Here is a 16,262-nt window from a genome sequence, read left to right on the forward strand (position 1 = left end):
GGCAGTCAGAACTGTTCTCAGGTCCCCTATCCAGTTACTGGTGAGGCCAGGAAATTTGGTCTTCTCTCACCACTCCTGCCTTGGACAGTACTGTGCATCCACTGGAGTCTCCTACATTATTCTGTAGACTGTAGACTGTGACATTTACCACTAAGCCATAAACCTGTACTTATTTTTTTTTAATTTTTTTAGTGTGACTTCATCATCTCACTTCACTGGCTGTTCCTTACAGCTTACATCAAATTTCAAACCTTGATAGGCTCCAGGACAGTGAATGGTAAAACTCCACCATACCTCCAAAAAAAATCAACTATATATTTAGAAAGCTGATAGAAGAAAAACAAAATTCTAATGGAGATCCCATTAACAATAGTTTGCTGAGGTGATGCAGGTGAATTGAAACTTTTAAGGATTTTTAGCAACAAAATTAATGCTACTTATTTGGAAAACAAGGTGATGTGGCAATGATTCCAAGGGATGGAAATGAATTAAATTGGTGTATTGAGACATCACATGCTTGAGAATGCAGATTTCAGTGAGAAGTGTGACTACTGGGATCAGTGGTGTCACTAGGGTTGGTGACATCCGGTGCGGTCGCCTGTTGGTGTCACCCGATGTTGTCAACCGCTGGCGGGTGTGGGTGCAAGGAATTGCGTGTTACTGAATATTTCTTAATAGACCAGTCATTCTGACAAGCCGGTGACACAATTGTACAACTGCCTGACATGTGGCTTGAAATGGAGGCTCCATCAAACCCTTGGTGGTGATGAAACAGACATACATGACAACATCCGATGATTTTCTCTGGGTTCATAGTACAAACACAAAAAAAGCACAATATCAGAAAAATTGAAACATTTATTGGGCATAAATATATTACATATACGCTACAGGTAAAGTTTTACATACATCGGACAGCATTTGCAAAAAACTATACAATTGGTATTGCAGTAATTTTCATATAATGCAAGTCTAAAAATGTACAATACAAGAATTGAATTTTAATACAAGATAATTTTCAAAAATTGTGAATCATGAAAACTTGGAATGTTTTTTGAGGTAAAAATATTTTCCTTTTTAATCTGAGAGGGAGAAGTACTGATACATTTTTCAAATCATGTCCTGTAAAAGCATGTCAGGTTGCTGGGAAAAACCTATTCCAACATTTCTTTCAGATTTTTTCCCCACGCACCTTGAATATCATTATTAAAAAATGGATTTTGAATTTGCAAAGTCTCTACTCCACTAAAACAGTGTAGTGCAAAATAAGTTCCTTGACCAGAAGGTAGAACATTTAATAATAATGTGATGAATTACAATGGCATGCAAGGAGTATTTTCTGTTGAGCAAATAAAAAAGCTGAAAATATGAAAAATATGAAACTTACAATATTCTGAAATAGCAAGCACCTAGCGAAATAGACAGGCTATTCCTACTGGAAATTAATGGGAGCAATTTGATATTGTTACATAGCTGGACATAACTACATTAGTTGCTTTTTGTAGCAACATTATTTAGTTAGCATAAGAGTACCTCAAATACAGTAATCCCTTTTTGTGTATTTTAATACTCAATGTGATGTTCACTGGCCATGCTACTCGCTTGTATTTAAAATTCAATATTTTAATTAGTGATGTTAGTGATGATGCCCAGATACTGTTCGGTAGAGGAACTTATTTTGCTTCGTCCCACGGCCTTACACAACAGGAACCTGGCCCCCACCCACCCACCCCCCAAAAAAAGGAAAAAACATCTGCCAAAGAGGCACAGTACAGTACAACTAGAATTTGAAGTTACTAGTTTCATTTCTTCCTTTTTGTGTGCACCTTGGCACAGAACTCTACAGTTCCTTGCTACTTATGCAACAGCACTGAAAGATGTGTGACCAATGCACTGCTTAATTAAAGCAATATCCTTAAATGATACATTTGATAAAGACTACAGTTTTTCTTTAAAAGTGCTTCACTTCTGTTAGATATTGTATAACCAACATATTATATGTAATGAAAAAAAAACATTACCAAAATACTGGATATGTTCTCTGGAACTATGAAAAAATAAAAGGAAATTAAACAACCCAACAAACAAAAACCCCTGTGAAAAAATTATTTGATTGCAAGGATTGTTTTCTTCTCAGTGTGAAAGAAAAACCCCTTCAAAGGGGTCAAACAATTAAATGGCACATTCCATTTAAAAAAATGGCAATTATATCAGAGAACAGTCTAATATAATGGTAAACTGTCATTTAAAACATTTGTCACATAAGCCTTTAAATATAAATGAAAATGAAGTGGAAATGCCTTAGATTTGGCAAATGGTATGATATAGGCTTTAGAATGCCATTTTGCAAAATGCCATGAAAGTGCCTACATCACTGGAATTTGATGTCAACATGCTTACCCTTGATCCTTTGCCCACACTGCAATGACCAGGAAAGTGGTCCAGGAAAGATTAAGAAGACTGTTTCTTAGCCAAGAGGGCTATCATTGTTAACGTCAGTCCGTGATAAATTGTAATTCACTTACATTAACAAGAAACCAAACAGAAAACATTAGCACGGGATATGCTGTACTGCAGTTTACCATGCTTTGTTAGTTTTGGCGTCGTCGGAAAGGTGAGATGCCGTGTGAACTAATGGGAGGCACCATTTTATTTGGACTGAGTGTCATTAATCAGTTGTTATGTAATTACCACGTACATATTTACGTAGATGACGCCGCACTTTCATAGCATATTCCAAATTGAGCTACTACAATTGAATCCTGTTACAGAAAACGATAACCTTGGTAAACATTTGCTACATATCTATGAAGATAAAACAGATTTGAAAGGAGATGAATACGCTTTTGGTTACATGTAAACATTGTCTTTAATGATATTGACATTGAATGTGCTACATGTTGTCAATTAATGGAAAAGCTAAAACAATCATCAGCAACAACAACCATTACGTCAAAAATACAGAAAAGGTTACTGATTATTGGAATGCTGAACTATAATTATGAATCTAAATTAAATCAACATAAAAACAGGAAAAAACATATTACAAGGGGGAAGAGTATATTGCTACTCAGCTTAATCTTTTAAAAATAAATAAATGAAGATTGCACTGTAATTGCCATTTAAAGTACTTTATCCAATATAAATAACCTTAAAAAACTGAACCATGTCTTATTTTTGCATTAACTTTGGTTAAGGTATTTTTTGAACTAGTGAAAATCTTTGCATGTGGACACTGCAATGCAGGTAAACCATGGGGAAGGGAGATACAGAAGCTGTGATATTAAAAGGGGGGAGGAGGGGCAAAAAATCAGGATGCCATGATCAAGATGGCAGTGATGTACAGTAAAGGTATGGTTTGGAGCTCTAATAAATGTAATCCTCAAATTTTCCCTTCTAAATCTGTGTCCCTGAGGTAATGCAAAGGCAACTGATGGTTTGGGTGGTTAGCAGAAAAGAAGAGTGTTCTGCTACTCAAAACTTCTCTTCCTCAATGTTGACGTAAAAGCCCTTCTAAAAAGTGGAAACGGTGGAAATGCTCTTTGGAATAATTAAATGTGAAATATGTTCAGCTATTCTTGAAGAACACAGCTGGCAAAAGGTTTTAAAGAGATTACTTTGGAATGTGCGCTAGTGTTATAGTTAGTCTCCTAAGAAAACAGAGAGAGAGAGAGAGAGAGAGAGAGAGAGAGAGACAGATTATTAGGCTGTTATATTTTTCATACAGGTGAGGTGATGAAGATGCAGGGCACACTCCAGACAGTGAGCAGAAGGTAATACGTGTCAGCACACCATATTGAAGCTTTTCTCTCTGTGTCAAAGTTTAAGGCCACAAGCAAACACCTGCTCCACACTTGAACAAAGTAGCTAATAAGCAAACGTTGAACGCACCACTCTGTGATTCTTCAAACCGAGGCCCCTTTATACAGTACCAAATTACTGTAATACACTTAATATTGGTCTTAAGAAGTAACATGCCATTAAGGACATTTACATTAAATGCCATATTATTCCTCTTATGTATATGTGGGTATTCCTCAGCCTGCATGTACATAATGTTGATGTGCATGTCTCTTCACAGAAACTTGTTAAAGTACAGGGTTTCACTCTTTTAAAAACACAGGATAGCAGCATTGCATGTAAATAACTGTGACTGCACAGCAAAGACAGCCCACATTAACGACAGATGTGGGGAGAGAACGTAGAAACTAGTCCAGACAGAACAGTAAAGATAAAAGCCATCAATGCATGAGAGAAAATTCTGTTTGACACATAAATTCAGATATCCTTAATGCCTAGTTTTGCTCATGGTTCTTTAAGGCTTTTTATTAAGAATTTTCTTTCCCAGTCAATGCATAGCAAATGTAAAGGCTTCTGTTAAGGTTAAGTCTATACCAACCAACAAATAAAATTGTCAGACGTCTGAATGAGAGGATGCAGATAGGGTAGAGAGAAAGAAACAGGTAACATTTAGAAAGAGAGAGAGACAGGGTGAGAGAAATACATATGCATACGGGAATAAAATGTGTTGATTTAAAGTAAAAAAACTATACCTCATGTTCCCTACTCCCCATTCTTTTCTCAGTCCTTTCACAAGAGTGCGGTGATTCTCCCTTCACTTCATGATGAAGTACTGTAAGATGAAGGCCATGAGGATAGAGAGGGCGGCGAAGCCTAGGACGATGACGGCCGCAAACTGTTCGTCAGTGGAGATGACACGGTGGGCCTTGCCCAGCTCAGAGCTCCCAGGCTCCCCGGGCAGTGCCAGCTCAGTCTGGCGCGGACAGAAGAGCGAGGCGGGGCTGAAGGGTCCGCACAGCTCCTGAGGGCCTCCCCCGTAGCGCCGGCACACGCACACGCGGAAGCGGTACTCCGCGTTGGACTGCAGGCCTGTGACCTGGAACACCGCCTCCTCTCCTTTGAACACCTGGGGAGGGAGTAAAGGAGACAAAGACTGTCAAACACCTTCACCACTCTGCCACAATAAGGGCATTACCCAACATGCATTTCAGCACGTTCTCAGTTTTCTCAGTTGCAATTCAGTCATCCATCCTTCGTGTCAGTCTCTCCTCCCCAGTGATAAAGATCAGTTGCTAATAATTAAGCACAGACAACGATTGACAGTAGTGTTCCCATACCGTCACAAGCTGCTTTCAGTGCACAGAACAGCCAATCAGCTGATATTTTTATATTCAGTAATATAATATATACAGTGGTAACATTTTTTTCTTTCTAAGCAATGGGAAGAGGGCCAAAAACATAAAATGCAATTACATTATGAGCACAAAAATTCTTAAATAAGACTAATCATAACAATTTGATAGTCTGCAGGAGTGTAGGCTTAAAATGATGAGCTCAAATGAAATAAAAATGCAACATTTAAACTATGAATTCAATTTAACCACGTTCAGTTACTCAATCATCTTTGTCCCAGAACCCCCCAAGCATCAATGCAGTGCCTTTTTTCCTGCACCAGTAATTTGGTTTAAGGAAACATGGTTTCCCCTGAATGCACGCAGCCAGTTTTTCAGTAACATCTTTAAATCTTTTGATGGAAAGGGCATTTATTAGACTGCACTGTAATTATGCAGCTATTCAACCTTGTATGTTTCATGTACAAATATTTTACTGTTAAACCAAAGGAAGATTTCAAACATGCAATTTTTCCCATGCTCCTACTTGAGAGTGTACCTCTAAGACCTTGCTCACAACAACTGTGCCAGCATGGCAGTATTTGGACATGCTGTCAGTTCACTTGACTTGCTGTGTCATTTCTTACATGCATATCTGAAAATGCATGTAATTCAGGATTTGGATACTTTTTCAAGTGGAATGTCTGCAAATAGGTCTAAAAAAGGCCTACATCTGTCTGGTTCTCAATTATGTTTTTTTTGTTGTTGTTGTTGTTTCACTGACAGAGGATTCCCCCTTGTGGGTTATTTCAGAACACAATTAATGTATTTGTCTGCAAATGCTGGTCCGTGGTTGTTTTTTGTGCCTGTACTGATTTATTGCAAGCTGTGAAAATAAATTGACTCTGTTGGTGGGCAGTGTACCAGGAGGGAAATATAGCACTCAGTCACTCAGGCCTTGTTCAGACCTGTAATTAAAATGCGTCTTGGGTGATCCGATCACAAGTGGACAGCTCTAACTACAGGTGTGAACGCACCCAAGACGCATTGAGGACGCATTGAGATCCGATCACTCAGACCACATTCAGAGGTGGTCTGGGTCGCATATGGCCACATTCTTTTAGCAGTGTGTACACGAATGCATCCTGGGCCACATTGAAGGACCGCCTAGTCAACTGACGTCCTCTGCTTAAGTGGAAGTACATACTCATTTGCACGCCAACGGCGTCATATTAAAGTTATTTATATTAAAAATATTATCTTCTTCTTTTAATTTCCGGCAGACTAGGCACACATTGCTGCCTCCCGGCGGTTAAAAACAACAACGCGTTTGGTCTTTGCAAACGGAAATGATGTACGTGTTTATTTGCATATTGAGCAGGGAAGTGAGATCTGATCACAAGTGGTCACTCGAGATGCATGTGGAGACGCATTCTGATGCCAGGTGTGAACTGACATCCATCTCGACTGAATCTAGACACAATCTGGATACATCTGGATACAAAGTACAGGTCTGAACAGGGCCTCAGATATTTTTGAGTCTGATATTATGTCCACATAATATTCTCTAACAGGAGTATTACGTCAACAAACAGCTTTTATTAAGGTCACAATTGATTACTAATCTTATAATCAATCAGGTGATAGCAACAATCCAATGACCACAGTGCGATATGAGGATTTAAATGGTAATGCAGTTTGAAATAATCATGTGCACAAGATAACCTGGTTGGTTAATTCTTGGGGGCCTCCTTCTGCTTTACCACAAAAAATGACTACATTACCCTATATGCATTTCACTACATGAAATAGCGATCACCTGGGATGTGCTGGATGTAAAATCAAAAACATTTCAGCCTCTTTCACCACCACACCAGCTGAGTGGTCCATGGTGGCTCCTTCCCCACAACTACATTATCCAGCATGCTGTCACTACACTACACACATTCACCAAATTAGTCCAGTCAAAATATGTTGATGGCAGAACACGGCAGATTTGATTCCCATGTGAACCAGGTACATAAACTTCAACAGCTCAAGGATTATAGGTCACGGCCGTGGGTGGATGTTGACTCATTGAGTAACAGACCATGGCCCAACGGTGACACAGTGTCTAATGTCTTGGCAATTTAAACATTGCTGGGTGTGAGCACTTTTGACATTGAGTTACATTTCTAATACACTTTTGGCCCTACAGTTCACCAAACAATTGGAACACATTGGATTATTTTATGTGCTCTCTTTCTATCTGTTCATTGAATGAATCTCCAAGAATGCTGGATGGCCTTGGACAACCAAGGCAAACTGGTTTTTCAAACTGATATCTGTCCCTGGAATTCAGCCTTTAAGTAATGACACCTGACTGACACGAGTTCTCCCCTGATATCAGCAAGACATTTTTCAAAATGAGAAAGAAAAATGAGGCCTGAAATTTCACAAGTACATTACAGCAGCGGTGAGACAATTTAGGAAAGGCCAGGATCCCTGTACAAACCAAAGAAAAAAAGTACTTATTCTCAGAACACTTTCTCAAGTCAGATTTTCAATAGCAGCGCCTGCTGCGCCTGATACTTCACTCTCACTAAAAACCCATAGGATGAACAGTTTGCTTCATCTGGGCAGAATGATGCAATTTTTTTTAACAGAAGACAATAGGAAAGTACAGCCTGCCTGTTTTATAGAACAAAGAATTCAAGGGCAGAGTTGTATGCAATACTGTAGATATGTCAGCTTTTCAACCCCTCCATCTTTTCCTTCTCTTGTTCTCTGTTCGTTAACAAGAGAGCTGCTGCTAGCTCTCATTTCATCCATGCATTGAGTCTGCTTTCATAAGATCAGAAGTTATGAAGAGGCCCAGGCAACAGACAAGTACCTATTCATTCCCTTCTACCAATGTCAAATTCACTCTCAAAGACTGAACAACTGTATGAAATATGCTGTATAATAAAATCCATATTAACCCTATTAGACTGGCTCTTTATGATGGGCATGAGTCACCTCTTAATAATGAAGGACCTTCCTATTATGCACATGAAGATACGTACTTTAGGAACTTTTAGCAAGGTTCAACACGTAGTCTGTTTAACAACCATAAGTATCCTTGCCCCGGATACTAAATGTCTGGCAAACACATTTATAATAATAAATGCTCAAGTCTAATGTAATGCTCCAAAAATTTAACAGCAACATGGAGGTGAAGAAAGAACATTGCTACAAACAATACAGAAAATGGCAAGCCAGCAAATTAACCTAAGAGCAGATATAGACTCAACAATCCATTTACATCAGTGGTATTGCTCGACCATTAACCTACATTATTATGTTTGTTTAGCTAACTGCTAGCCAGCCAATGTAGCTACAGTGCCCTCCAAAAGTATGGTAATGACATCATGAAATTTGTTATTTTTGCTATAATCTTAAGGCATTCGGATTTTAGATCAAAAGATAAATATGAGACCAAAGCACAGACCAGCTTCTATTTCATGGTATTTGCAAGCACATATATTTTACTATTTTACAGAAACAGCAGATGGCTGACAGGTGGTCACAGGTGTGTTTCCTTTTGCATGGACTGTTCACACAAAAAAGATATGTATCTCAGATATGCTACAGAATTTATGAACTTGCTGGGATACTGATAAACCTTAACAGCAGCACTTCCTTCACTCCTTTGTCTATGGTTTTTGAACCCACAAGAAATCGCATTATATTACTGTGAATGATATCCATAAATCTGTGAGGAACATAGCACATTTCCTCACTCGTGTTACGGGAGAATGCACAATATGCTCCTGCTTGGGAGTTAATGCGAAAGATCTATGATGCGATGCGATAGAAAACTACATCAGCTGTTGAGCCTGCCACCAATTACAGCCAATAAAAGGCTGTTATATTTCCAATGGGAAAAACATCCATCATGAATTTTTCCATTTCGACCAATAGAACAGTGGACAAATGGTACTTACACAGTGCCAGGATTTCAGTATTGCAATGGTGGAATTGTGCCTTTATTGATCGAAAGATTCATTTACAGAAAGCATATGGTCAGCTCCTGCATTCCGACATTCTTATTCTGCCACCGATAAGTTGTAATCCGAGGCATTTTCGTAGGCAACAGAAGAAACATGTGCACTATTACAGTTTATGTATGTGTGTGTATACACAGACAGCAGCGAAACACGAACCCCTCAGAAACTGAACCCACCTTTCTCTGGGTGGTGCCGTTTGTTGCCAATTTTGAATCGCCTCTGCAAGGCCGTCGACCACAGTTGACAATAGCACAGTCCAGATTTGATTAGTCACCACGGAGATCATTCACTAGAACGGTGTCTTGACAGGATAACAAGATGCCAGCACAGCAGCCCAAACTGATTTTTTAAAGGCACAGCACGACTTCAATTCACTAGTATCCAGAGTCCTCTTAGATCTCTTAGAAGTATTAATAGCTACTGAAGTGGGCAAGGATGTGCTGCACGCAGCAGACTACACTACAAGTGTTCTGCTGAATGGAGCATCGATCCCTTGCCACATCAGCCTACTGCTGATAAATCAGATTAGACAATGTGAACTCCAAAATCAAATTAGATGGTGCTGGCAACTGCAATGCACATTAATAATGATTACAACTCCGAAAATTGGTCCTTGGTTTCAGTTTAATCTCTGGCTGAAACAATTTTGTTCTTTCATCTAGAGTACAATACATGCTAGAGATCAGATTTCTTCATCAGAAATTAAACAAAATCATCATCAAGAAAACATACAGCTCCACAACTCTGGTTTAGGGAGACTTCCTTGACATTTGGAGAAAAGCTCAGTGTTTTTAGCTTTATTAGAATACTTATTTACACACTACAATATACTACCTTTATTAGCACTAATCAATTCTCCTTCAGGTGAGATATTTAAGGCTACACAAGTGCTATATACAACTATTTTGGTCTCTCTCTCTCTCTCTCAATGTTTCAATTCAATTCAATAATGCTTTATTGGTATGCTGTATATAACAATATTGCCAAAGCAATTCACAATTAAACAAGTACCCCTCTCTCTCTCTCTCTATCTCTCACACGCACGCACGCACACACGCACGCACACACAGACACACAGCTGAAACTGCAATGAAGGGGCTATCTTTTGTTGCTATGGTGCCCAGGTCTCCTACCAGAGTTTTAAATATCCAGTGTTTTTCCTTTGCAGTCTAAAACCCCAGTGAACTCACTCGGGCCAAATAGTGGAAAGAAGATGACTCTTGATGGGCAAATTTTGGAAGAATGAAAACTCTCTGCAAAAAACCTAAAATATACATGTACTAGTACATTCCTTACTTTCTAAAGGGTAAATAGTGGAAGAAGGCCAGAACTTAGTCCCTGATGGGTAGATGTTAGAAGAATGAGAATTTCTGTGTCCCTGAGGGACAGATGTTAGAAGAAGGGCAACTCTTCATTTTGGAGTCCTTGGCACAGTCATGTGAGTTGACACTATTCATATTAACATTCATCTGCTTAGCAGAGGCTCCTCCACAGGGGAACTGCATAGCTTTTCTTTTTTGCAATTCAGGCCAAGCATCTTATTCAGGGGTACAAATGCAGTGTTTCACACAGGGTATGAACTGCCAGCCTTCAGGTCCCCAACCGCATCCACCTGTTACCCACGTACAGTGCCCTCCATAATGTCTAGCATGAAGACATATTTTGCTTGATCTGGCTCTGTACTCCACAATCTTTTTAAAAAATTCAAAAATGGTTAAAATGTAGATTCTCAGATTTGATTAAAGGGTATTTTAATACATATTGGTTTCACCATGTAGACATTCCTGCACTTTATATACATAGACCCCCGTTTCCACCATGGAGGGCACTGAATGATTAAATATGACTTTTCCCTTATTAAAATTATGATATGCATTAAAGAAATAAACAAATAAAATAATAACATGAGGGATACAATTTGCAAAAAAAGGGATGGACCTGGCCATTCCCGGCCTTTCCAGCAAGTGGTCTCTTCACGGGCTGCGCATCTACATCTTGTAAAACCTGGACCAGCTCAAACTGCTATGTCATGGAGAACTTTTTACATCCCTGAAATATATTTGTTTGCTATAGGGAGGAATAGAGTAAAAAATAGTTATGTGGAAGACAACAGCCCGACCTCTGAAAGTAATTCTACTCAGAGTTTGCTTGCTTATTTCACTCACCTGCTTATATTCCGACTCCCGCCCGACCAGGACCTGGAGGACGTAGCTGACCGGGTCTCCTCTCATTGGTGGTACAGTCTCCCATGTGACCTCACACATGTTTCCCTCCAGCTGGACCACTCTGGGGGCTGGGGGAGAGCAGAGGGAGAGAACATTTGAACATTATGGTCACACTGACGTGGAGCAGAAAATACTAATACTAATGAAGGACTGGTACCTTTCAGCGCAGGGGGCACAGACTTGGTGGTGCTGAAGGTGTAGGGGTCGGAGAAGGGCCCCTCTCCAGCCTCGCTCACTGCTTGTACCCTGAAGCTGTAGCTGCTGGACTCTGTAAGCCTCTGCACCTTGTAGGTGTGGCTTCGCCCCCGGTAGATTGTGACAAACCTTAAAGGACAGGAGGGGGGGATGAATGCGTGGTGTTACACAGGAGCAGCTGAGGTACTCAAATTACCAAAGAATAGCGACCGTCTTCTCATTCTTATCAGAGGATGCAGCAGTTCAACATAATAGCATACATGCTCAGTGGCCTTGCAGCCAAACAAAAACAGGGAAAACATACATTACAAAAAGAAAATAAAAAGAATGGTCAGAAACACTTACTGGCAGGTAAATTGATAATACTGGTAGATAATCATATTTATGGTGGTTAAAGTGATAGTTTACTTTCTGGAACTTATTTCAGTTTTTGTGCATGTTTTTGATTGCCACAAGTTTTTTTATGTAACAATGATATTTTAGGCACTGTACTTGCAAAAGTTTCTGATGACCAGCCAGCTTAACAGTGGCACATATCGGGGCATTTGGAGGTTTGTGTTACAAAGCAGGAAAACACTCTTAAGCTAGCTCAAAGCAGCTTCTACAGAGATGGTATGCCTCCAGGCTGTACTTGTGTAAATGACTCAATTATTTGTTTAAAAATGTTTATCCTTACTTTTTGTTAAAAATACCTCCAATGGCCATGCGGCCCACCCTCAAGGAAACTGTGGCATGGCTTCCCATACCAACAATACAACCTAGTTGGGACCCCCTGGGAGTAAAGAGCTTGTTCTATTTGAGAACTGAGAAGGAGAACTAGCAATGATTATAATTGTGCATAAACACTATTAAACTGCTCATATGTAAAACCTCAAGAGACATAAAGTTACTGTACAAGCTGCACTGGAGTTACAGTACCTTAAAACCTACGCTGTAAAAAAAAAAGTTCAGAATGCTCAATATTTCAAAGCAACTTGCTTCACTAATTTTTTTTTTCACTACAAACGCGAATGTCTGTGACTGAGTGATGAACTTACACCATTGGTCGGCCGAGTTATGAAGTTACACCATTGGTCGGCCGGTTCAGCCATATACTAGGTTTTGACCTGGTCTTGTTTGTTTTGAGCTTAACTTTTTAAATTTTGAGTTCAAGTTATACTGTAGGGAGGTGTGGGTGTGGCTCAGCTGAGCGGATAGGTATGAAATTTAAGTTTTGTGAACAAAACAACTATGAATTTTAGTTGGCATAATGACTTAATCAATTAATCAAGTTAAGATCAAAACTCAACAATCGTGTGAAATAAATTGCCTTAAAATGTTCTTTTTTGTTTTTCTAAAAGAGTTATTTTTCGTTTTTACAATGTTGGGCTTTTTGTAAGAATTTCTCCATTGTCCCCAAAATAGTACACACATTGTTCAAAGCTTGAGATAAAGAGCACTCGTGTACCAAAATGACCAAATCCTGTGATCCTCATTCAGTAAACATATAGGGAATATATTCTAGAAAACAACAAAGAAATCCAAAAATCATTTCAAATTTTCCTTATTTTGTAGTGTACCCCAGGATGTCTACAAGACCAGAATAAAGTCTGGAGTGGACTGGACAAATCATTAAAATGTGCCATGAGTTTTTCCAAAGGTTGGCTAAAGTCACCCCAAAACCTCTCCAAATGGCAGCAAACCTCTTCATATTGGTAATGTTGTGAGTATCTGTTTTTCTCCAGCCATATTCCACTTTCAGCAGCTAGTTCTCTTGATGGTGGTAAGCTCTGGAACCCCACAAAACAAATATTCTTTATTTACCCATTCTCTTTTTTGGCGAAGCCCTATATTTCAGTCAAAAGTTGTCCTTGAGGAGAACTCATGCATACAAAACATATTCGTAATGCTTATCACACACACTATATTCACTTGAAAACAATCAAACAACTTGGTTTTATCTTGATGTGCCCTCTGACCTAAATCTTGTACTCAACTGTCAGGAGAAGAGGCTGCTGTAAGGAGCCCTCTAATTTACATATGCAAACAGTGGCTGCATGAAATGAGGCAGAAACTCCCAGCACCCCTTTTATTAGTTATCAAACCTTAATAAGGAATTTCAAAGGGAAGTTAGGGAATTCATGTTTGTCATCAACAATAACTTGTCTTTTAGATTCACACATAGGCACACATACACACGCAAGCATGTGAACAGGTACGCAGGTACTACAATAACTCAGTAGCTTTGACTCTACTGACCTCTCACCTTAGACCTGCTCAGTAAAAACCTGCCAAGAGATTCCTCCTACTGACATAGCTCATAGTCACTGCGGTACATAAGCCTCCTTACCATAAGGTGACAACCCACAAATGCCCCTTTTCCACCAAGGCATTTCGAGGGCCGGTTCAGAGCCGGTGCCTAATCGCGAACTAGTTCTTCGCTTTTCAACCGCAAAAGAACCGGCTCTTGGTCAGGAAAACTGGTTCCAAAGCGGCGCCAACACTAGGCTGGTCTAGAACCAAGAACCGCTTACGTCAGGGACTGGGGGCGGGATTATCGTGGCCAACCAAGACAAACTAAAACTTTCTGACCGCCAGGTAGAGTGAGACCACCTTCGTTCGACAGACAGGAAAACGTAAACTGATTTGCAACTATATATGAAATAGGCGAAATATTGGTACCAACCTGTACCTAGTTATGTAGTAAAAAATGTCTTTGTTATCTGCCAGTGGTTATTTTTTCAGTACTTTCGTGATTTTTTTCTGTGCCAGCAATTAAGTCAGAGGTGGTCCAGCACTAGCTTTTGGTTGCTAAGGGGATGTGTATCGATCACCCCATATAAATGAATGTAACTTGACATAAATTTGCTAGCATACCGTTTAAGTGTCCTGTCTTGTGTATTTGAGGTTAATATGAGAAAGGGTGGTCGCTATCAGCATGTCTAGGAATCCGTACATATGCTGTTGTAACCCAAGTCGCAGGACGCAAAATAGCCGTTAGGGCAAATTGGAGGTTTAGAATGTTGCCAGCAGTGTATGCGCGTGAGCTCGACAATACATTTCTCACAGAAAAGGTAGTTTGTCCCCTATTTTAGTTAATTACAGTGGTGATAGAAGTGACAAGAATTAAGTGGTACTGTGCTGTTAGCCTTTACTGAACGGCGTACAATGTTAATGTGAAATAAGTAACGCAATCTGACAGCGCTAGCCCATAAAAATGTACTTTTAATGGTACTTGCTCAATCGAACGGTAAATGTGAAAAACGTTCGATTATAGTCAGCAGCACCAAAATTTTCTGTCACACCCTCAATAAACGGCAAAAGTCCCAGTAGAAGATTGAATTAAATCTTTAAAAGTTATATATTTTCTGAATCGTTATCGATTCTGCTTGGTCACAGTGAGTGAAACTAGGCGATATGAGCGTATAGTTGCTATGTACATTATGTCAGAAGGATTCAGCCTAGTTGTTTGCTACCTAAACTTCACAGCACACTCATCGCCGTTAACATGCTTGTAGCATGAAGCATCTATTTTCAAAATCCATTTAAACCATTCACTAATGACCTGGGACTTTGAAGTTATAAGACAGGACGTATCAAGTGTCCAGCAAAAATATTGACCTGGCTAACAGTCAGAATTCTGAGAGAACCAACTGCCATAAATGGGTGCATAAAATCAACTAGTAATAGCTATTATGATGTCACTGGTTCAGAACCCCATAAATGTAAACAATTGAACGTTCAATGAAATCTATCGGCCGTCGGAGTCCCGACCTGATAATTGATGGAATTTTAGGAAAGTGCAAGCTAAAAGGCCACAAAAATAGCAATATATCACATTAATATTCCATATATGTACAATCGCTGTTCACAATATGTTAATTTAACGCTAAACTGATATTTTAATCACAATACATATGTAAATTTCCAGAAATAAATTTTTTGATTGTCCTCCTAGTTTGAAATTATGAAGCAACCTCTGCGCCATTGGATTTAATGGGTCATGATGAGAATTCCGAGCGTGTTGCTTCTCTTAAAGTTGATATAGTAAATAAGGCTTTAATAATATAACTAAATGTATATGTATGAAGTTGGTTTTTTACATTTAGACAGTTTATTATCTGTATTTTTACAGGACATGCATTTTCATAGGTAACGATGTTGCTGGGAAATTGGGAGACGTATACAGACGTATACAGTGACGTAATGACGTGGCTCTCTAGCCCGTGGAAAAGCAAACCGGTTCTTAGAAGGTTCGCAAGTTGAACCAACTGTGAACCGGCACTAGCACCAGCCCAGAACCAGAACTAGGTTCACGTTGGTGGAAAAGAGGTAAAAGAGGAAAATTAAATTAACTACTTACAAAAAAAATCTAATCAAATCATGAACTATTCACAGAAACTTAGTGCACCTTATCACTACTGTAGTATCCCTTATGCAAATATTCCCTGATAAACAAAGCGATGAAAATGGCGATATGCACGCAGCTCAGTACACGATATAATAGCTAAGCAAATATTTCAGCTAGAAGGAAGGTGTAAACTATGTTCGGTAGCTGTGGAACTGAGTTTGAAGAATGTGAGACTGTATGGTTATTGAAATATATATTGTATATCCAAGCAGGGGCAAAAGTCATGATGGAAACATCATACAGAGGGTCAATCTTTCCAGGTATGAACTTGCTTTCAGGTTATTTACTCCAC

The 16,262-nt window shown here is 39.3% G+C and overlaps 1 protein-coding gene across 1 annotated transcript in view; it reads right to left on the reverse strand.

Annotated features, from left to right (window-relative positions):
* Positions 1–840: 840 nt before the first annotated feature.
* LOC135253395 (fibronectin type III domain-containing protein 3B-like) overlaps positions 841–16,262 on the reverse strand; it is a 152,208-nt gene continuing 136,786 nt past the window's right edge. The window contains exons 24-26 of the mRNA XM_064332644.1: positions 11,543–11,709; positions 11,326–11,453; positions 841–4,927 (exon numbers count right to left, since the gene is read on the reverse strand). Of these exons, the coding sequence (XP_064188714.1) occupies positions 4,616–4,927; positions 11,326–11,453; positions 11,543–11,709 (607 nt within the window). The 3' untranslated portion in view covers positions 841–4,615. The remainder of the gene's footprint in view (positions 4,928–11,325; positions 11,454–11,542; positions 11,710–16,262) is intronic.

Source organism: Anguilla rostrata, chromosome 4, assembly GCF_018555375.3.
Source record: "Anguilla rostrata isolate EN2019 chromosome 4, ASM1855537v3, whole genome shotgun sequence".
NCBI lineage: Eukaryota > Metazoa > Chordata > Actinopteri > Anguilliformes > Anguillidae > Anguilla > Anguilla rostrata.